This window comes from Paralichthys olivaceus, chromosome 6 (genome assembly GCF_024713975.1).
Source record: "Paralichthys olivaceus isolate ysfri-2021 chromosome 6, ASM2471397v2, whole genome shotgun sequence".
NCBI classification, from domain to species: Eukaryota; Metazoa; Chordata; class Actinopteri; order Pleuronectiformes; family Paralichthyidae; genus Paralichthys; species Paralichthys olivaceus.
This window is the reverse complement of record NC_091098.1, coordinates 23,085,516-23,108,006: the sequence shown is the minus strand read 5'-3', so window position 1 is coordinate 23,108,006 and position 22,491 is coordinate 23,085,516. Positions and strand designations below refer to the sequence as shown.

The window sequence follows — 22,491 nt, the reverse complement described above, 5'->3', positions numbered from 1 at the left end:
CACTCTCCCACAGGGAAGGAAGAAATAGCAATTTGTGTTAAAAGTACTCTTTTAATGTGTTTTGAGGAAGGAACAGACCTTTTACAACATCCACAGCTTGTTACACACAACTCCTTCAAATAAAGAGAGAACCACAAACCCCAAGATGTGCCGACGAATCTGTGGGGGGAACTTGCCATGCAAATTTAGAAACCTTTAACCAGAGACCAAGTATTTTCCCGTAAGACCTTCTTTTGGCTTTTTACACATGACCAACAAGACAAATAATGTCCAGCTGTGAACGTTCGAGCAGTTAAAGTCATTTTACTCTTATAAATTAACAATTGATGCTTCAGTATAGACAAATAAAAACCCTACATCTGCAGAGACACGTGGGATGTTAATGGCAATAATGTGCTTGATTCACAAAACCCTGGTTAACAATGTCTTTCTGTTATCTCTTCTAATTTCGTCACAAAGGTCACTGATGGAAATATCCTTTTTGTGTCAAACAATTCAATCTTATTTCGATTCAAGACAATCCATTACCCGCAATCTATACCATTTTAGTGTAGAAGGCCACAGAGCCACAGGAATGAGACTGATTCGATAGTTCTGACACTTAATCTAACACCTGGTCCTGATGGCGACAATTTGTAAATTTTTTAAGTCAAAGAAAAAAAACATTACCATAAAAATACATAACATAATTTGACAAAATACATTGAATGGGATGGCCTATGACTTATTACTGTATGTAATCTAAAGTATAGTATGAAGGATAAAGTTTTAAAGCAAGTGACACAACATTATATGAATCTAAATGGAAAGGAGAGTGAACTAGTGAATAGGTCCTATGCAGGAATCAAAAGCAGGAATCAGCTGTTACAGTTTTTCCTCCATGTTCCCGAGATAGGAGTCAACCTGCAGTGAAGAGGAGACGGGGTCTTACAGCCGTGATTAAGGCGGAGAGGGGATTACACCACGTGGAGACTAAAGCCTGTTATGCTCATACCACTTAATCTTAACGCAAAATAAAAAAACTCAAGGTTTTATTATGGGCTGGGTAATAAATGAAGAACAAGTGTCGTTCATCATTTGCACATTTTTAAGATGCTGGTCTTTAAAATAGATTACCCCGTCTATACTGTGTATGATGCAGGGAATAAAAATGATTATACAAATAATTAAAAACCACTCACCCTGAAAATTTGAGTGGAATTTAACAAAGTGAGTGCACAAGTTTCAGGCCTCCAAACTAAGCAGCTCCACGTCGAAGGTGAGAGTGGAGCTCGGTGGGATGATCCCCGGGTGTCCTTTGCTGCCGTAAGCGAAGTCTGGCGAGCAAATCAGCTTTGCCCTCTGGCCTACACTCATCTGTGGAGATGGAGAGGTTTCTTCTATTATAACAACACAACAAATTACACAACTGAAACGTTATTATTGATTATTTATCTGCCAACTGTTTTCAATCATTCACTTTGATGATAAAATGATTTGTAACTTTAAACATCCTAAGGAGACATTTTCCTGTTATGTCTGACAACTTCCTTCATAAGCTGCTAAAACCACCAATCAACACATCACTTCATGCTCTAATACACACAGGGATATGTTTATTAAGAAGTCAAATCATCTTGAACGTCCCAGTGACCTCAAAAGCAAACGTAATGCAATGTTTTAGCTTCAAGTTTTTGTTGAAACTAAACATTAGTTCTAGCTGGATGTACTAATACGTGCCAACTGATTGTGATGTCGAATGAACATTTTCAGTGGAAAAAGAAAAAGCTCCAGCTCACCTGAGCTACTCCTTCTTCCCAACCACGGATAACCTCCTGGTTACCAATCTTGAATTTGAACGGCTTCCCCCGGGACCGCGAAGAGTCGAACACTTTCCCATCTGCCAGCGTGCCTGATGAAAAACCAAGAGAAAGGAAGCTGTTCGATGATTTGGGGCTGAGGATGAGTCCCAACTTTCTGTATCCAGTGGTGGAGAAAGTAAATACAACAGTAGAACAATTTAATCAATATTCTATAACAAGTACAATCCCTGTATTTGAATGTGTAGTTCAGTTAAAAGTTCCCAGTATTGGGGTCGGGCCCCTCTAAGTCCTGCTACTCAAACTTGTTTTCAGCCCAATCACTTTTCCTTCAATCCTTGTGTTTTCTCAAGAAATATAGAACATTTCCTCCCTCTTCGAACCATTCACACTTTAAATTAAACCATCTGAGAGGATATGTCTCTTCTAGAACAGTGCTCGTGTGGAAAAGCTCTTTTAAAAAAAATACCTGAGTATGTGTGGAGCTGACCTAACACTGGCCGACAGCTGTCTGCAGATGTCAGGCTGATGTGTTGTTCAGACAGCGCAGATGAATTAGTGAGCAGAATTTTGGTTTCTGTCCTGTCAGTGCTCCGTGTTATCTTTACGCTGCGCTTGAGGTTTATTTCTACAAGTGTGATCATGATGATGATGCAGGATTTATATTCGTTTCACTATAATTGTTTTGCACATGTCTTTGAATCATGTAAACAAATACTTGGCTTTAATACTGGGAAATGACAACAATCTTGAAGTTTTGTGCATTTTACACAACTTTATATACAAGAAGACAACTATTTGTGTTATTTATATAAAGTAAAACTCCTACAGATTGTGGACTTTGTGAAATGGACAGAAAATCAACGTGTGGCGATTTTGATGTAAATATGATGAAAACCTGCAGCTGTCAGATAAACAGTCTGATATAAAGTTAGTGAAGTAGAACTTCACACACACACACAAGTCAAGTACCTCAACCTTGTACTTTCGCTGCATACTTGTGGTTTTGAAAACATAAAGTACTCGAGTAGATGTACTCGGTTGTACTCCACTGTCTGAGCCCAGCAGCCTTTAACTGTAACTCTGAGCTAACGTTAGCCGACTAGCATCATGGGGCTGGTTAGCTTGACGTCAGGCGGCTGACAGCAGCTTCGGCACCGTTCGCCCGGCTTCAACACTTCCCTCCTTCACGTCCCGAACAACGAGAGCACACCGTATTTTAAACAAAGAGCCCGGGACACGTGTAAAAAAAACAGACGATCCGGTGTTAGCTTCACGTTAGCTGGTGTTAGCCGAGCAGTGACAGGAGGCTGTTTGTTAGCCGGGGCATTAGCTCCGATGCTAACCAGCGGAGCACAACCGTCTCCGGTCTCCGCTTTCACTCAAAACACCGGGACTCTCACACCATTAACCGGACACGTGTGGCGACCATCGCCTCAAGTGTAATTTCCCCTCCAGGCCCGACTCTTCCAGCTCCAGTCGGCAGCCCCAGCGGTGCTCCGGGCTCCCCCACTCACCGACATAGTGCACCACGACGCGCTGCCCCTTCTTGGGAAATGTCCGCCCTGCAAACCAAGAGAAACCGAGAGAAGCGCGTTTAAACACGGGGCGAGAAACCGGCGGAGCACCGGTGAAAACACAGGCTGCTGAACGCCGAGAGTTACTCTCACCGTCTCCAGGAGTTATGGTTTCAATCTCTACTCCCATTTTGGCTCCTCGGTTTCCTTCCTCTCGACCACCGTACAATGCGAGCGGAGGCAGGGGGCAGGGGCGGCCTGCTGCTGCCGGCGGGCGGGTGGGCACCGATGGGGGCGAAACGCACCATGTCACCGTGCGCGCGTGAAAATGAATGGAGGTCAACGCAAAGTGCCAATAAACAAACTTATACGTGTTTTTATCCGTGTGTGAGATTTAGGTGAGGATGATCTATTGGCAGGTTTTGAATAGAAAATAATCCTGGTGATGTGTTCACTGATGTGTTTCATCTAAACTGTACAGATTGTTGTTTTCTTTACTCTAGAATGGATCTTTTATGTTTAAATACTATTTATTTACATGCTAATGACCTGAGAGCGTTCCAGTTGTCCACAGGAACAATGTTTACATCAGCCAGCAAGACATCGTTAGCAAAATCAGTTAAGGACGCATTACGCTGCATTTCACGCATACTAACACGTTAGTAACACGACTGGACATAACTACGTGTACGACACATTTAATGACAGAAAATGCTTAGAAATGGTGAAAACTACAGCTTTCGCTGCTGTTGATACACGATGCAGCCATCTTGGGTTTCACAGGGTGGTGAAGTCCGCTTTTGAAACCGAATTTAAAACCGGAACATGTTGAAAAGAACCTTGGATCCACGCCAACTTGTGTGGAGACAAAGTGTTAAATGACCACAAAGAGATGCAAACCAACTACAGAGACACAGAGTGACCCCACAGGAACGCAAAAAGACTATGAGGTGAGAAAGTGAGAAGAGACATGCGACATGGAAAAGACACAAAACAACTGTGAAAAGGGAATTAAAGCTGTCCGAGTGTGCCTGTCTGTGCCCTGGGGCCCATTGTCTTCTATCAGCAGCCAGTAGACTGTTTCAGACATGTTGGAGCAGGAGAGGCACAGGTGTAATGAACAACAACATGGTCACATCCCATTTCACTTGCAGGGATCTGTGCTGTGTACGGCTATCTCACCGCCGTGGCATCTGGCAGCTCACAAAAGACACCGAGCCGTCACTATTATTAGATTCACTCGTGCTTTACCTGCTTTGACAAGTTACAGTCCTGCAGGAAAAACAGTCTGTTGGTAAAAGAGTGTCTGACTTCTCTTTGAATGATAATATCGGTGAACATAAGTGGCTGCTGAGGCCTTTACCTCATCAACATGTGATCATCAACATTAATTGAGCAGAACACAACTTTGGCCTTTTATCACTTTTCACATTTTTATTATAAACTTGCTTGAAAACAGTTAATTTTCACCTGGAGCCATGTTTGTTCCCACATATAAATTCTGATGCACAAAAGAAAAATATAATCAATGATTACAAATGTTTGAATTGAAATAAACTAAATAATTCAAACTACAGAGTGATTTGTCAAACACAACATCACAACAACTTATATTTATTAACTCATCAGGTTACTAATGCTTTATATTAACATACTCGACTTCACCCACTCTTGACTCTTGAAGCTTCATTAAACCCACGACACTTTGGATTTCACTTTTGTTCTGCTAGAGAAAGACCGAGGCTCATTCTCAGGGATATTTCTGCTCAACCTCATTTTATCTGCATGCTTTTGATTGCTGGGTCTCTGTTTATGATACTGACGATGTGCATCTGACTGGACAAGAGATTTACGCCTGCTGTGTTCTGCGGGAGGACTCAATACGTCTGAAGGTGCAGACAACTTCACGAAACCTTTTCCATCCTGACTGTTACAGCGGGGTGAGGAGTTTGACTTGTGCGTTGTGTTGGTCTTCGTGTTGTTTTGCGAAGTTGACATCACACCAGGATGAAGCTGCTGCAGAACAATTGTCTGCTCCGCGTTTTCTCTCGCGTCTGATGATGATGTAGCTTCTGGCCTGGATGAAGAATAAAGAGATGAACGAAAATATCAACAGAGTAAATGCTGGAGAATCAAAATGTGTGACTGTGACTTTATCTGATAAACCTGTTTAAAATTGAAATGTGTGCTGTTACATGTGTAGTTATTAAAATGAGGAGGATGTGCTGCAGGGGTTTTCAGAGAAATGTGAATTTGAATGTCCCCAGAGGCCATTGTTATTCATCAAGGAAGCATGAGAACAGTTCTTACATGTTTGCTGCTTTTTTTAGATTAAGTAGCTATTGTGCAATATTCTGTGAGTTTGAGATGGAAAAATACCTGATTGATATTTTGGGGAAATTAGCTTAATGCTCTCTTGTTAAGATAAATATAATGAACATACAGTTTGCTTGGTTTAGCACAAATAAGCCGACAAACATCCCTAAAGCTTACTTAGTTAAAGAGGAAGAAAACTCTTTCTGTGTATCTGGTGTATTTTGTGTACTGATTAAAGAAGCAGAATGTTGATTCGTGAACTTTAAAGGTCAGTCCTTTCCCGGCCCAAAATATCCCATGATTCATTTTTCAAAGGGTGACAGCAAACGAAGTGAAAACAGAAAAATTATATTCAAATGCAAATTAAATATAAAAAAATCATCTTTTCAATGTATTTTAATAAACCGAAGATCTTTTGGTCTGTTGCTTGGTGACGGCTGTAAGGGTGGGACACGCTGGTGACACAAAAGGACGACCAGACCGTTTCACTTTGATGCTGCAGTCACGGCCTATGAAGGATGCAGTTGATGTCGGCTGCGTAGACCGGGGCCTCCAGGGGATTCGGCCCCCGACTTGAGACACAGCTAATGAACGAGGCTGGTAAAGTTGTCATCCAAACAAGTTGAGCTTAAACTTGCTTTACCTAAAGTAAAGCTGAGTGATATGTGCCTTATGAGTGGACGCTTTCACATTTCATTTGATTCACCATAAAAAATAAATGAAAAAACATAAATAAAATAAAAGCTTTCTCCTCAGCTGCTTTAAAAAAAACATGTCAGAACCCAAAGAGCCACTTACTGGAGGTCTCCGGTCAGTTGTTCCTGCAGATGCCTCTCATCGATTGGGTAGGAGCAAAAAAAGGCCATCCCTATCAGCAGGAGTGCGATGGGAACTGGTGCGAATAACACCATCAGAGCTGTCACCACTCCGTCACCATGGTTACACGCACCCGCTCTGTAGCCCACAAACCTGCCGGGAGGGAGAAGACTCAATGTGACGGATCAACAGACGTGCGCACACAACACGTGGAGCGAGAGCGACGAGGACCGACTCACTGTAGGATCATGGTTGAGATTCCAACAGACAGGCCTCCCGCCAGCTTACTGCAGAAGGCGTAACAGGAGAAAAACAGAGGCTCCAGGTCCTGACAGGACGGATGTTTCACGGCAAAGTCGTCCAACACATCTGGGAGCATCGACCTGTAGCCATGAACAGATTCTAAACAAGTGGCCCCTGGGAACAGACAAATATCTCCCAGCCTCCAACATAAGAGCAAGAGCCCCAGAGTGAAAGACACAGACCATCGCTGTCTCTTCATGTCGTGATTCTGTGATTGTTAAGCACCTCTGTATTGATTCTGTGTCTCTTCGTGGTATTTTGTGTTGTGTCGTAGTTGTGTGTATGGTTCATAAAGTTTATATAAAGATAGAAGCCAACGTGTCTCAATCATCCCCTGGTGGCTGGCTGCAGTACAGCTCACAACGAACTCCTCCATGTTGGTGGATGAGACATGGACCAAACTAAAAAATGTAAGGTTGTTTGTATCACACTATATATGTTCAAGTGTTTTTCGTGACTGACTGGCGATTGGTTGAGCGCGTGTATCAGCGGGAGTGCCTTAGTCGGTTTTTACTTTAGCAGTTGTTTTGTGTCTCTTTCTAATTATTTTTTGTTTTTCCCTGAGATTTCATTCATATATTTTTTTGCAGAATGTAGATTTTTCTTTGTGTGCACAAAGGAAACTATGAAAATGTCAGCAGCTGAGATACTGATGAGACGTGACAGAGTCTTGGAAAGGGCTGAGAATATTCTGTGTCCTCACGGGGGAACTGACTCACCATGGCAGCAAGAACACAGTCGCCACGCTGAATCCCATCAAAATACACATAATCACAAACAGAGGCAGGTTACTGGGCACACAGGCCATGATGGTCACTGCTGGGATGAAGAACTGAGAGAGACATAAACAGGCCACAAGTGAGAGGGAGATTTAACAGGAGGAGAGTCTTATGACTCAGATTAATGGACAGTGCAGAGAGTTCTCACCGACAGTCCGATGAAAAGTGTGGCCTTTTTTCCTACTCTCAGAAGAACTGCTTGCCACAGAGGAACTGATACTGAGGCCGAAGCCTGTGGAAACATTGAGACCGTTTCATCTGCAGTTCATAAAGCATCTTTCATGGGGTTAGAATGAGGCACTTCCCGCTAAATAGCTGCATTCACTATGAGAGACGTATGATGCTTTATTAGTTTGTCTTTCCTCTTGTGCGTTCTATTGTGTGTCTGTGTGTGTTGTACCAGGAGAGCCAGAAGCAGGTACTGGAACTGAGCTCCCAGTCCGGCTGCATGGCTGCAAAACAGTGCAAAATTACTCCACGACATCTGAGAAGACAAAAACCGAAAGGGGAGAAAAATCATTTGGAAAATGTTTTGGTTTCATCATCATTTGAAAAGCATATAACATTTTTTTTTTCACAATCTAGAAAAGTAACAGCAAAAATACAGAGACGACTGAAGGAAAATGATTCTCTGTGTTCCATCAGAGCCACAGTCTGCAGGGACGCATTTGAAGCCGCTGTGATCTCAATCTGTACCTGAAATGCAAGAGCACTGAACACGAATCCAAGCACCAGTCGCTGGTAAGGAATGTGACGTATCAGCATCTTCAGCGAGGTCAGATAGGATGGTCGCGCTTTGTCATCGGAGCGGACAGGAGCTGGAATCAAAACCAAAATGACTCATAAAAGGAAGAGTTGTGAATTCCTATTTATGATAAAGTTTATTTTTGAGGTTATTTAAGTCAACGAATGAGTCGAGTTCTCTGATCGACGTGTCGCTTGATATTTCTGGATTGGAAAAAACTTGGATGACCCATCTACTCCATTGGACATTTGTGACTCACCCGGCTGCTCCTTCACCCCGAGGAAGAGAACCAGGCTGCAGAGGAAAAACAAAGCACCGACGACCAGACCTGAGGTCAGGAAAGCCTTTCGCTGAGGGCAAAACAACGTGCATCAAACCTTTACAGTTACGTCCTCTGCAAATACATCCAGGAATCTTCATTTCACTTCCTTTAACAAAGTGTTTTTTAAACATTTTTGTAGATTTCTCGGTAAAAGTGTTTATGTATGACATGTTCAGGAGACTGACATTTGTGAGTGTGTGTTATTTTGGGCAGATCTAAATAAAAACCTGGATCTAGAGAATTTAAATGTGGGAACGTTGGGCCTCGGTGGACGTACGTGCTCTGCTGAGCGTCATACTAGCTGAGTTATATAATATTTGGCTCAATCTGGTTGTGTAACTCTCATTTTTTGTGTCTTTGTTTTAGTCTCATATCTCTTTGTCTTGGCTTGATTGACTTTCCAACAGTCATGTTTTTAATTTTTATTTTAGGGCAAAACTAATCATCCTGTGACATCAACCTTCTCATCTAACTCTTGGAAAGAAAGAAAGTTCTACTGGGTGAAACCTCTCAGTCTGAAACAATCTCCTTTTGTTTCTTACATAATCTAAATTAACTGTAACGCTTTGTTTTGGCAAACAGATTTAATTCCATTTAATCTAATCCCCTCAAGCCTGTGTAGTTATGTAATAATTAACAACACACTTGCACCAACACACACACACACACACACATCGAAGTCATGTCTCCCATTAAGCCAGAGGACGATAAATTGACTTATGTTTCCTGGATTCCTGGAGACTTTCTCTAACCTTAACTATAGTTAATACTTCTCTAACCTTAACACTAATCTTAAAACATCTCCACTTTACACACACACACACACGCACACACAGTCTAAGTCAAGATAAGGAGAGTAAATTACAGGGTAAGGAGATATCCCTGGGACAATTTGAGTACAATGCCAAAGCACCACTTCAGAAATATGAGCACAATCGCTGCCAGAGCCTCGACTGTTGTTTCACGCTGTCAGTGCAGTTTGTACCGTTCCCTGCAGCGATGCAGTCTGTGGCGTGGCTGAGCTCTGAGGCGTCTCGTTGGCCTCGTCCAGCTGCTGACAGACCTCCTGCTTCTCTGTGTTGTACACGGCCACAACCTGACCCTGAATCACAGAGGCCAGCAGCATCGCCACCATCTCCACACTCATTCCTGGACACAGACGCAGAGAAGGGGACAGGTTTGTTGAGAAGACTTGGGAGTGAAGATGAAGATGTGACCTGAGTCCTGGTGGTCTTACTGTACGCTGTGGCCGAGTCTCTGTCCCTCTGATCTCCCCCCAGGAACATGTTGAGCGAGAGGTAGGGGACGTTGTAGCACTGTGAACGGATGACGAGGGGAAAAAACATGACACCAACTGAGAGCACATGAGTAAAACGGTAGCCATGGTGACACAGCTCGGAGCAAAATGGTGACATGAAAATAGTGTGAAACTCTGTCACCATGGTGACGTGAGAAAGATGAGTCAGGATGACTCTATGAGTCTGAAGCACAAGATGGTGGATGATGAAGTACTCTTAGTACTATTAAAGTCATAATACTCAGTTACAAGTAATATGTGTGTATTTTAGTGGAATATAACAAAATATATTTACTTTGTTATTGTATCTCAGTACATTTTTGATGAATGTGTTCTCAACTTTACTTGAGTAGATTTATTTTTCCTTTCACTCAACTGAGTTCTCATTTACATAAAATATTTAACAACAGGCCCCGACCTGTGGCAGCTAAAAGTCCTATATTGTATTTAATTTAATCCAATTTAATGTTATTTTATTTTATTAACTTTATTAACCCTAATCCCCATAAAAACTAGTATTTCATTTGACTGTGACTGCAACTGCCAGATGAATGTGATGCAGTAAAAAAGACAACAATGCCTTGTGTGGTGAAGTGTAACGCAAAAAAAATTAAAACACTTGAGTGAATGTAACTGATTACTTTTGACCAGTAGGTACCAGATGGAGGGAAAGAGCAGCGAGCTCCTGCAACACTTACACTCATGAGGGTCTCGAACAGGCAGGTCACTGTGAGGAACCACAGGACGCTGAGAGGCTGCGACACGGAGCCTCGTGGCTCAAACCACAGCAGCAGATAGGACAGGACAGCACATGGAGAGGAGAGAACCAGCCTGTGAGATGAGCATTGATGGCTCTGATGAGTTCAGCACCCGAGGATGAATCCTAACTTAATTCAAAATGAAGTGCATGTTAAAGCACCAACCAACCAACCAACCATGGGATGAGTTTGCCGATGGGTGTGCGTTTACTGCGGCTCACCAGATATCCAACCAGAGGGTCGGTCACAGCATCCCAGGCCCGACTCACAAATAAAATCATGGACACATAGGAGGCCTCCATCTGCGGGAATGTGTTTGCAGAGGCCGTTAACCATCCTGTTTGCTTTTCCAACCTGATGCAAACACATCAGTGATTCTCTTTAAGGACAATCTGAACTTTTACCTGCACAACATCCAGGAGGAAAATCTGCAGGGACACTCCTATAGCTACAGCAGTAATCTGATATGGGACCCCACCCACAGCGTAACATAGCTTCCTGGTCAGGGGAATCCCCCCCGACCCCTGTGAAGAGCAGAGAAGACAGGAAGCTGAGGGAAACATCTCTGTTGTCCATATAACCACTGACACTTAGGTTCACATTTATATAAATACCATCTGTTTCTGCACTGAGCTGATGCTCTCGCACTAAACGTTTGCTTATGTCCTTTTTAACTATCACACAACAATCACATAGAAATTGTAAATTACAGAATATTTCATAGAGAAAGTCAGAGAGCAGGTGATGTGGATTAAAGATATAAATCACCAGACTAAAACATTGACTTCCTTTTTTCTGATGTGTGTGTGTTGCTTACCAGAAAAACTGTAATATCCTAAAACTAATTTCTACACTGAAAATATTGTGAGATTTCTTCTCGTGTAAGAAGAAGGAAGAAGAGGAAACTTACCCTCTGGTGTTGATCGTCACTGCAGGACCTTTGGTTCTCGTTCTGATTTAAAACCTGATTCTTTAATGTCTGTAACTGATTTGTAAAATCTTTAAAACAACTCATTCTGTAAAGTTCAGGAGAAAAATGCCCCCGGGCAGACTGACGGTTAGAACCTGGCAGCACATGCATTAGACAACAATGGATCTCCTCATGCACAAACATCTGTATGTTCAGTCCCCCTGTTTGACAATGGAATCTGGTTTGACAACAACTCGTGTGTGTTTGAGAACATATCAAGTCCAGTTTCTCACTTTCTTATACTCATGATGTTCAACATGACGGAAACATGGTTCATTAATGGACACGATACATTTAAATTCATTGCTGAGACAAGTAAAATAGATATATAACAAGAATAAAATCATATTCTGATGAGAAAAACATATATTACTTTATTTATATCATATTATATGACTATATATATCATTTTATATATAAAAAACACAATGGATTCTATTCAAGCACAGGTCAATTAGAGATAGGCTTTTATTTTTCATGGGGGGAATTACTCGATGGAAAAAGTGTATGAACTTTTTCTGTGTATCTCAGATTTTGGATTATTCGATTGTTGTAGACTGACGTTTCAGTTCCAACACGTTCTCCTGGTTCTACATCAAACCACAGATCCACTCATTTATAGGAGCAGCATTTCAGAAGATCTTTAACGATTCCAAGAGTGGATACTTTTGTTTTTACTGGAGTTTCAAGAAGAAACTTTCCATTGAACTGTGTACTGTGGATCTGAACGTGTCAGCATGGACTCCTCTGACCTCTTGTGGAACATGAGTGAAACTTCCCCTCATCAACTGAAGCTTGTTGATGTCGTTTTTCTCCCCGACGGTTTCATAAAAACAAAATGAACACTATCATGAAACTGAAGAACAGGTTTGTAGCTGTTTTACAGAATCACATTAGCATAAGATTTCGCTTTCATTTTAAAAAGTCAGAAGTGTTGACCTTGTGCTCTGACTCCTTTGGAGGAAAAGCTTCAGTGTTTCACACCAGGCTGGTAAATCAATGTGTAACTAGAATGACACTCATAAAATCACATTCCTCCGCCAAGGCCAAACAATCCTAGACACGAGTTCTTACAGTAGAAACATAAAAGAATAAAAAGAAGTGGTCTCCTATGAGTGATTGATTTATCATAAAATATAACCTCTTAATCCATCCGACCCAAAATGTAATGTGTTCTGTCTGTTTGCTTTGTTTTTGTGTAATCCTGTTTATGAACAAACAAACTCTGGTGAGAACATAACCTCCTCCCCACCTCCTCCCCACCTTGGAGGTTGTTGGATCACCTGATGTTTCTGCCGGTGAGAAACGCGTCTGCTCTTGGTGTGACTCTTCAAACACACACGACAGAGACGTCCAATCAAGATGCTCATTCAATTGTCTTTAATGAGGTCCAGTTACAGCAGGATGCGGATCAGACGTGAATTCAAACGTCAATAAACAAAAAACTAGGATAATGAGGTTCACAGCCACATTATGAGACTCAACAAACAAAAAAAGACCCAAAAAATGATCCAAATAAAACAAAAACTCAACATAAAACTGACCTCAGTAACAAATAATCAACAAATTCTAATTTTGAAAAAAAGGATCAACCCGGAGTGATTTACTTCACAGACAAATTGCATCACTCACTTTTTCACCTCAGAGTCAGTCACTCATCAGTTTCATCAAGTTTGACTTCATGTTCTACTTTAGTTTCAAAACCTTTCACGCCGTCCTATAAATTGGTGCTCTTACTAACATTGTCCTTGGCCTGACGGAGCCCATACAGCCATTTAATCACTCTTGCATTTCTCTCGATGACAGAAACACCGTAGGGAACACGCTCTGCGATATTCCCAGCATCCTCCCCATCATCATCATCATCGTCTCCTCTACCTGAGCCTGCACACTCAGACCCCGGGGCGCTCACACTGCGAAACCGGGCGAGGGAAACGATATCAGAGCTGGATCCAGGCATGTCCTGCAGGTCCGCAGGGTCCAGACCGCACAGTTTGAAGAAGCGCTCCAGCTCCGTCCCAGCTCTGGAGTATCTGTCACTCATGTCTGATTTAGACCGGGTCAGAGACGGGCGTTTCCGAGAGCTGGAGGAGGACAAACGTGTAATCGCTGGGGAGGCAGGGGGGAATAAGGTGAAGGTGGGGGGAGGTGGAGCAGGGACGGGGGCTTTAGCAGGAGAGGAGGGAGGGTTGTCAGGTTTGGCAACAACCGGCTTCAGAGGAGAAGAAGCTGGTGTTGTTCTCGAGTGGAAGAGACGCAGGTGTGAAACAGCTGGGCGGAGTGGAAACTGGGGATGCTGAGGGATGGGCTGAAGGGGCTGCCGCATGAACTGGGGCGGCCTGCAGGGCGTCCTCACAGGGCTGGCCTGAGGCATGACGTCCACTCTGCGGACGGTCCCTGCAGCCGGAGATCCAGGAGAGCCTGACATCTCCGCCCTGACAGGTCCTGAGGCTTTTAATCTCACCTTAGCTGGACTGGACCAGTCAGGACGAGGAGGGGGACACGGCCTCTCTTTTTTCTGCTGCGTCTCTGTGGGTGTGGAGCGAGGAGAGCTGGTGCAACCGGGAGCTTCACTGTCCTCTGAGCTCGCAGTGGCACTGGACTGGGGTCCATCATTCACTCCGCTGATGAGGTTACTCAGGTGCTCCAAGTCGAGCGGGAGGGCCTCCTGCCTTGCTTTTGTCTGGGTCGTGGTCTTCCTGGTGGGACGCAGGGTGGTGCCGGGGCTCAGCAGGGGCCTCCGCACTTCAGGAGGCCTGACCGGCTGCTGCTTAGAAAGAGCCCCCTGACTCTTGACATATTTAGCCTTGTCGGCCTCCAGCCTCTCCACTGCGCTCTGCTTTGGTTTGGCCTCCGGCGTCAGGCATTGCCGACCCACTGGCCCCTTGGGCCGCAAGCGTGGGGGCGCAGCAGCTACAGCAGTCCTCGCTGGTTTCCTCACCGGGCGTTGCACAGACTCCACGGGCATTTTGTAAAACTACAACCCGTCTGTGTCACAGTTTGTTTTCTTCAACCACCTGCTGACAATGAAATTCTATCCTTTATTTGTTCCTCGGTGCAGCTCCATCAGCTCCAGTCCATTTCTGAAGAGATGCTACTGCAGCGCCTCAGACGAACTCTAGCTCCTGGACATGTGGACGTCCTGCAAGAGAGAGACACGTCAGTCAGGAGAGAAGGAAGAGGACAGACAGCTCAATTAAGAAGTCACTAAAATCTCTTTTACAGACACTTATAATGATACTAGCACCTCCACACAGACCCCCCCCTCCCTTAAGGCCGCAGCCAATCCCCCCCCCCCCCCCCTTGACGCCTTGTCCATCCTCTAAGTTCATTGGCCGCGAGCACAATAAGTCGCAGTCATCCATCTCCTCGCAGACAAACGCACAATATAAGTGACACTTCATGTTCAGTCAGTGGAAGGTCTATGAAAAGAGCGGCAGGAGAGTGTGTGAGACGGGTGATGGGGAAGTGTCCAGCTGACAACGAGCTATTGTCTGGAGGCAACACACACACTCACACACACTCACACACACTAACAGCTGCTCTGGGAACAATGACTCCTCATCTTTAAATAAAGCAGCCAGTTGCCAGGGTCTGCAGCCAGATACAAACCTCTGTGGGTGAAATAAAGTCAAAAGGAGAAGCTGTTAACTCTCCTCAGTTTGTGTTGTTATGAGGTGAAGGTCACATGAATGAACTGGGTAAATACTCTGAACGTCTGCATGTATACTTAAGACCCTGTGCGTGTTTCAGCTTCGCCTCACACTCTGCATCTGCCACTCACATTCTCCACATATTTGCAATTCCAGTCTGAGCTGGGCCTAACTCCTGCTGACAGAGCTGTGAAACCCCCTCGTCCCTCCGCTCTCACCTGGCTCCACGTCCTGGGATCTCTCCAGTTTGTGAAAGGAAACTCCCTTCGCCAGAATAGACGACCAGCAGTGTGACACGTCATTTAAGAAAGCAGGCCGGCTGCTGTGTTACAAACCGAAGAGGAATGTCGAGAGGTGGGTCAGACAAACAAAAATAGAGCATCCAATTTGGTGTTTCTGAGGCAGGAGGCAGCACGTTCAGCCGCTGGGAGCAAATGACACACACGAGACGAAGCAGGAAGCCAGAGACTAATGACACAGAAACACAAAAGGCAGGTAAACAACAGAGAGCTGGGCCTGTCTGTGACTGCAGAGCCAAGGCCCTCACTCTGCTCCTGCCCTGACAGGCTCAGGTCTGCTGGTGTGAAGCTGCAGGTTCGTTTCTGAGGCAGATTACTGATTTTTTTTCTTTATGGCATCTGACAGAACACTCACCTCCTGTCCAGCTCCTCTGCCACTCCTGCATTTCTCCTGTGGGTCCAGTGATCTCTCAGAGGCAGAGACAGACGTGTGGGAGAGTGTGTTTGAAGCAGCTCAAGACAAACCTGTTTGACAACTCATGTGTGCTGCTGCCGAGCCCGCCTCCTCTCTCCCATTGGTCCTTTCACTCTGCTGCAGGGAAGCGCCACTGACTCCTGAGGCCACATGACTCAGAGAGGAGAGATAATGAGTTTCAATTTGAACCAGTGGAGGAAGAATGGACTTCTGAGTACTTACACAAAGTATCACACATGAAGTATCACACATGAAGTATCACACATGAAGTATCACACATGGAGTATCACACAAGTGAGACTAAACAGGATCTAGATCAGAGTAAACAGGAGTTAAAATACCAATACCTAAAGTTCTTAGTATGATGTTTTATACAAATACATTATTATAAAACTTTGCTGCTGCAGCTAAGATGCATTTTTATCCATATTCAATAACAACTAATGATTATTATGCTTCCTTCAAGTAAAGATACCATAAAATACAATACAATACTATAAGATACGTTAAGATCAGACTTTCTTGTACCACTTGCTCTAAGATTACAGCATCAAATAAATAATAGTGAATGTAAAAGTATAAAGTATATACGCAGTAATGCAGAACCTGTGCCTGATAGTAATAAGAGTAGAAATGAGAATAAAATAAGTAAATTACATGAGACAATAAATTAGATTAAAAGAGTAACCAGATAAACTGAGCAGATAATCATGAAACTTGGTGGAAGGATGTGGGATCAGAAAAGAACCCATTCAATTTTGTTCATATGTTTAAAAATAAAAACAAGATCAACAATCGTGGTCGTTCAGTTTTCTATTAAATCAACTAAATGTTTCAGTTCCTCTTATATGTACTGTTGGGTAATTTAAACTATTATAATTCATAATCACATATTAAGTGTCCATGTGTTCGTATTGGAGTAGAAGTATTAAAGTGGCGTGAGAGGAAAATAATCCAGTAAAGTATCTTGATTTTTTTTTTTTTACTTCCTGTTCTGGACTAAATGTACGTAGTTACACTCTGGTACTGCTGGAATAACAATGAACCTACACTTTATTATTTACTCTTCAAAAGTCTGTATATATGAGAAAAAACAACAACACTTTTACACCAACAATTTAAACAAATTTAATGTCACCATAAGTTTCTTTCACATTCAATCATCATCTCTGTAATAAAACAAGACGGACCAGTGACCTACACCAAGTTCCTGTATATAAAAATAAATGACCTTCGAGCCGTACATGATTAGAGACTTTAAATGTGGTTTATATTAACTGTTCAACACACACAGTGAATTCTGATCGTATAAAACTCCCACAGGTTGCTGAAGTAATCATCCTCCACATACTATTTGGCCATTTACTTTTCTTTACTGTAATATATTACAACCATATAAAATTGCACATAAGAGCACAGCGAATGGTAGAGCAGAGTAATAATAACATGTTCTTAATTTTCACAAACAGTAATGTTGGAATGTGCCGTCGGTTCCTGGTGCTTCATGTAAATGATGTTGACGATAACGAGCGGTGAGATTAAACTGTAACAGGTCTGAGTGTTTTCAATTAAAATCATAACCAATAATTAATCAACCTCCATCTGCACTCACATGATTCTTGCACCACGTGACACTGGACAGAGAAGTTGGACTTTTCGGAGGTTTATGCTGCATCCATACAAATACGTTTTTATTTTTAAATGGTGCTTTACGGGAATTCATACCGAACATCTGGGCGGAGATCATTCAAGTTTTGAAAAGACAATAATGGATAAACGATCTCCATCCAAACAATTATCTTCGTATCAGAAGTAATCTTCATCCGTATTAACGCACCTGAAAACGCACATCACCTGACCATTCACGTACACTTAGCATGTGCGTGCTGGTGTGTACAGGAAGCAGATAGTCAGTCTATTTGCAGTCGGTTGCTTGGTTACAGGAAATACTACAAACAAGGGACAAAGCGATGAGAAGTAGAAGCAGAGATTTCTTTTCTTGTGGTGATTTTTTTTTAAATGAAAACATATTCATGTGGATGGAGCTCACTTCTCTTCCTCGATGGCCGAGGTTCACCTTTGGAAAAGTCTGTGCTTGAGTTTTGTGTTTAACACCATCATAAAACTTGGAGACCAGAATAATGAAAAGGCCGTTAGTTACTCTTGAGCAGCACCAGTCAGTAAGTGAGAGGCTGTGTGTCCATGTTGCTTTCTGTTAAGAAATAGCACAGTTTTTATCTTTGTCCTTTGCACTGAGACTGTGAGCTCTCCTCCGCCTAAAGCTTCCTCTCAGCCCCGAGTCTCTCTGCACCTCCTTCTCCTGCTCCCCCTCCCTCTCCTCGCCCCCGTCAGGCTGCTGTTTTCTGAGCTGCGGGGGCAGAGGGATCGGCTGTCCCAGGAAGAATCCGTCTTCCTCCGAGTCTGAGGACGAGGAACAGGTGGAGCAGGTGTCCTCGTGTTTGTAGTGGCCCGGCTGGAGACTTAGTGAGGGAACACTGGAGCAGCCTCGGCCGTCCGTGTCTTTCTCGCCTCTCCAGTCCAGCGTGTCCAGCTGGGGCCGATCGGTCCGCGAGCGTCGGGGTCGCCTCTCCGAGCCTGGATGGAGACTGGGGTCAGATGGGACACGGCAACGATTCCCCCCCCGCCTCAGATTCCGCTGATGGTAAGAGGATCCGTCTGGTTGAGAAAAAAAGAGAGAAAATCTAGTTGATTTCCAGATTTAAAGCGAGTTAATATTTCACTCTGAAAGTTTTGCTTACCCAGTAGATCCATCTGCGGCGGGATACCTTTCTGCAGATTCAACCTGCTTCCAAAACCTCCCTCCACCTCCTCTTCCACCTGCTGGCCCTCCTCGCCCTCCCGCAGCTCCTCTTCATTCTCCTCCTCATCCTCGTCCTCGTCCACAGAGTAGCTGCTGCTGATTGGTTCTCTGAAGCTGACTCTGGCTGTGCCACTGCGAGCCAGCGAGGGCGGGGGATCCTCGGGTCTGTCCTCTAGATGCCGGAGGTTCGGAGGGGGCGACTCGCTGGGTATCAGGTCACGAGTCTTGACGGGAAGAGGAGGCGGGAGGGTGGACGGGTTGTTGAGAGGAAGGGGAGGAGTGTCGGGCGAAACGAGGGGGTTCACAAGTGAGTTTTTGTGGGGAGGAAACGCTGAGGACGAAGAGAACAGGAGTTAAAACACTTTAGTTACTGTTAGTGAATATAAATAATCAGCACTCAGGAGGGATTTCTGATACCTTGCATAACTTGATTCGTCCTCTCCACCCAGTTTCTGCAGTCTTTAGCGGTGGAGGTTCCTCTTGAATTCAGACCGGTTAGTCCGGTGTTTTCATTTTGCTGCAGACCACCGACTGGAGGTCTGACACCACAGTTCTCCGGCAGTAAACTGTAATGAGGGAGGTCGCTGGGCCAAGATGGACCCAAACCATTCCCTAGATGAATGTGGGGAAGAGGTGAGTAGGAGCCTCTTGGATGAGCGTGACCACTGGGAGCAGGAAGTCCGTTTTGAACTGGAGCAGAGTGGACGCCTGAGAGAGGCAGAGCAAAGACGTGAGTTGGAATACTGGGAGAATATAGGAATATTTTAATTCACATGGTTTTCATGCTCACCCCTGTTCTCCACTGCAGTATGAATGCAGTCTTTTGCAGTTATAGTGATGCCCTCTGGTGGCTTCAGCGGGGAACCACATTGCTGGTGTTTCTCTGCCGTCCCGCAGTGTCTGCTGTGCTGAGGCGGTCTGCTCTGCAGCGCTGAGTCGCACGAGTCGGAGTTATTGGGGTCTTCGCCCAGCGAGCACGGCCTGGAGCAGAAGATGAGCCCCGCTCGAGGGAGGAAGGGACGTCCCAGGAGAGGCAGCTGACAGCGGGCGCAGCAGAAACACGACTCCACAGCGTGCCAGTGCTGACCCTCGTACGTCATCTGACCCTGGTCGATACCTGAGAGCAAATGATTTCATGATTACACACAACATTTGTGTCCTCTGTTATCTCAGTGTGAGTATACACATAGAATTCAGTACGTCAGCCATATTTGAACTATTTGTGACACAAGGCCAAAAATATAATAATCAAATGATTCACTGGTGGAGGACTCTGAAGAAGACAAGCGTTTAATTACCTCCACCAATGATGATATGTTTCTGTCCCGGTCTGTTGTAGGGTTATTTATTTAGATTATTGTCATGACATTTTATGTAAAAGTGACTCGGGAGTTTAATCAAACAAGAATCAAACATGAAAGGGACTAATTCTATTGACCTTTTAATAAAGATGGTAATGAAATCCTGATTATTTGGTTTCTTACCAGGAAATGGTAACTAAATGGTTTGACTGATGTGTTTATTAATGTATTTGTTAACACTCAGAACTGCAGACTGCTGCATCGAAAGATAAGAAATAACTCTAAAGTGTAACACAACTGTAATAATATTAAATATGTCCTCATGGGAGATTTTACAATTGCAGAATAACTTCTACATACATTTTAACTTTAAGTCTCAAGGCATCCATATTATATTTTGCTTATCAACAGCTGCTAATAAGAGAAACTCAGTTTGACATTGGCTGCGTTGAAACAGCTGTAAATGTGTTTCTTCAGACTGCAGTACCTATGTGTTCTCCGCAGGTATCGCAGTACTCTGCATACATGGACTCGTAGCAGGAGCAGCAGTACGGTCGACTCTCTTTCATGATGTAACGCTGGCCACCGAGAGCAGCCTCACACTCGAAACAACAGAAGTGCTTCATGTGCCAATATCGTCCTTCTGCCTCGGTGCATTCATCCGCGAGAATAATCTGAAGTCAGAGACAGAGGTCAGTCAGAACCGCAGTGATGAGCTCATCTGCACAGAAATAAACTGAAGGTTTGGGTTTGAGAGGCAGGGGGAGAAAAGATGCTCTGGTCACAGGCTTAGTCGTCCTCTGGGTCTAAAGAACTCTGACCCGTGGTCACTCCTGCCAGATCCATTAGTCAACCACGTCAGCTAATCTCTTGAGTCACAGTGAAAGGTCATTCAAAACAAGAAGAGACAGACAAATAACACTGAACTGACCAAAGGAAGTGAGGAAATACACTGATAGTAAAGGATCTTTCTTCACATTTTACCCTTAAACAAAAATACTCAAGTTTTTAAATGAACAATGTTCATTTTTCAGCAGACGACAGAATGGAAGCATGAGCCGAAAGAGATTCGAACTTTGCAAATTAAAGAGTGTGAGTGCTCTTTGCTGTAAGAGACCTAATGTTCATCAGAGTTTAATCAGACAGGTTGGGGATCCTGGTGAGACAATCACCTCATCGCAGGCCTGGCAGCGGGGCTTGAGCCTCTCAGCGTGGTGCCGGCCGCAGTAGATCTGTCCGTCCTGGTAGAAGTAGATCAGATCCACCAGCAGCTCAGTGCACGAGGCGCACTGGAAACACTGAGGGTGCCAGCAGCTGCCGTGTCCGGCCCGATTGGCAAACACCGCTATGTCTCCGCCGCAGATCTGTCGGCCACACTGGAAAAACACATTTTGTTGGGTGTGTGAGGTGTGGTGCAGAAAGAGAGGAAGTGTATATCCTGGTGAGCGCTCCAGGTCGCGCAGCACTTTGCTTTTACAGCCCTGTAATCATTAAATGCCAGTGTGATGTGGCCCTCGAGCTGTGCCTGCACCTACATGCTTCAGTCCTTTTAATGTGGTTTTAGATCCGTGCTTCAATGTTACACAGGGAAACTGTTGATTTAAGCTTCACATCGGTCTCATGACGGAATCTTCATATCAAAAAATCCTGCCTCACCTGTTGACACTTGGCTCCCATCATAGTTACTGGGAAGAGCCTGACAACGCCTCTGCCCAGGTTTTCTTTTTTCCTCTGTTGACTAAACAGACGCAGCTCCTTCTTCTCCTCCTCGTCCAGAGCGTTGCAGTACTGCAGCTGTGGAAACACGAGGAAATTCTTGTTGACAATTATATTCAAAAATGGTTTCTTCAGTAAGATGGATTAAAACTAGCAGTCACAGTTCTACAATATATAACAAACAGGATTTTAAGATGCATCAACTTGTTTTCAAGGTGTCAAGACATTTAACAGACTATTGGGGTTAAATATAAAATTGATGTAGAGAAACAATAATGAATCACTGTCCTGATTAATTGATGTTTCTATTAACATGAATATTCTCTTTTCTTTTTGTTCTTCCAGTTTCACTTCTGTCGCTCTCGCTCGCTGTTATTTATCAGACCATTTTCCTGCGGTTCTCTCACATCGGACATTTTCTGGACATTTTTCCAGGAGTTCCATAAAATGTCTGGACTTCAACATCTGTAAACATCCACAGTCACAGATGTAAAGTGGCCGTTACCTCACTGTCATGAGCCGGCAGCTGGTGCAGCAGTTGTTTGATCCGGTACCTCTCCCCCGGACTGTTCACATAAGGAACCCTGTCCTCTGGTAAGCAGCTAAAATACTGGTACACCTGCATGAGGAGACAAGTTCACAAACAGACATAAATCCCAGATAT

General features: G+C 44.0%; 4 protein-coding genes and 1 long non-coding RNA gene across 7 annotated transcripts in view; 1 reads left to right on the top strand and 4 right to left on the bottom strand.

Annotated features, from left to right (window-relative positions):
- Positions 1-31: 31 nt before the first annotated feature.
- LOC109642098 (peptidyl-prolyl cis-trans isomerase FKBP1A-like) lies at positions 32-3,599 on the bottom strand. The gene is made up of 5 exons (XM_020106763.2): positions 3,470-3,599; positions 3,317-3,364; positions 1,779-1,891; positions 1,182-1,356; positions 32-903 (listed from the first exon to the last, which is right to left on the bottom strand). The coding sequence occupies exons 1-4, from the start codon at positions 3,504-3,506 to the stop codon at positions 1,225-1,227; spliced, it is 330 nt and encodes a 109-aa protein (XP_019962322.1). The 5' UTR covers positions 3,507-3,599; the 3' UTR covers positions 32-903; positions 1,182-1,224.
- Positions 3,600-7,930: 4,331 nt separating this feature from the next.
- mfsd2al2 (major facilitator superfamily domain containing 2a-like 2) lies at positions 7,931-11,735 on the bottom strand. Its single transcript, XM_069526563.1, has 8 exons — positions 11,563-11,735; positions 11,057-11,176; positions 10,830-10,954; positions 10,593-10,725; positions 9,583-9,913; positions 8,535-8,625; positions 8,227-8,348; positions 7,931-8,014 (listed from the first exon to the last, which is right to left on the bottom strand). Exons 1-7 carry the CDS (start codon positions 11,731-11,733, stop codon positions 8,330-8,332), a joined length of 990 nt encoding a protein of 329 aa, XP_069382664.1. The 5' UTR covers positions 11,734-11,735; the 3' UTR covers positions 7,931-8,014; positions 8,227-8,329.
- Positions 11,736-12,979: 1,244 nt separating this feature from the next.
- On the bottom strand, positions 12,980-16,164 carry fam110a (family with sequence similarity 110 member A). Of its 2 annotated transcripts, none has more exons than XM_020095867.2 (2): positions 15,930-16,164; positions 12,980-14,764 (listed from the first exon to the last, which is right to left on the bottom strand). In XM_020095867.2, the coding sequence occupies exon 2, from the start codon at positions 14,588-14,590 to the stop codon at positions 13,340-13,342; it is 1,251 nt and encodes a 416-aa protein (XP_019951426.2). In that variant the 5' UTR covers positions 14,591-14,764; positions 15,930-16,164; the 3' UTR covers positions 12,980-13,339. The 2 variants fall into 2 exon arrangements, with proteins under 2 accessions (XP_019951426.2, XP_069383409.1); XM_069527308.1 differs by lacking the exon at positions 15,930-16,164 and adding an exon at positions 15,494-15,922.
- Positions 16,165-17,092: 928 nt separating this feature from the next.
- The window catches only part of prickle3 (prickle homolog 3), a 20,891-nt gene continuing 15,492 nt past the window's right edge, over positions 17,093-22,491 (bottom strand). For both annotated transcript variants that reach the window (XM_020095860.2, XM_020095861.2), the window contains exons 4-11: positions 22,333-22,446; positions 21,768-21,905; positions 21,284-21,487; positions 20,599-20,785; positions 19,601-19,927; positions 19,228-19,518; positions 18,749-19,141; positions 17,093-18,665 (exon numbers count right to left, since the gene is read on the bottom strand). In XM_020095860.2, coding sequence (XP_019951419.1) covers positions 18,205-18,665; positions 18,749-19,141; positions 19,228-19,518; positions 19,601-19,927; positions 20,599-20,785; positions 21,284-21,487; positions 21,768-21,905; positions 22,333-22,446 — 2,115 coding nt within the window. In that variant the 3' untranslated portion in view covers positions 17,093-18,204. The remainder of the gene's footprint in view (positions 18,666-18,748; positions 19,142-19,227; positions 19,519-19,600; positions 19,928-20,598; positions 20,786-21,283; positions 21,488-21,767; positions 21,906-22,332; positions 22,447-22,491) is intronic.
- The window catches only part of LOC138410563 (uncharacterized), a 2,119-nt gene continuing 298 nt past the window's right edge, over positions 20,671-22,491 (top strand). The window contains exons 1-2 of the long non-coding RNA XR_011243272.1: positions 20,671-20,803; positions 22,173-22,421. This is a non-coding gene — a long non-coding RNA (uncharacterized lncRNA). The remainder of the gene's footprint in view (positions 20,804-22,172; positions 22,422-22,491) is intronic.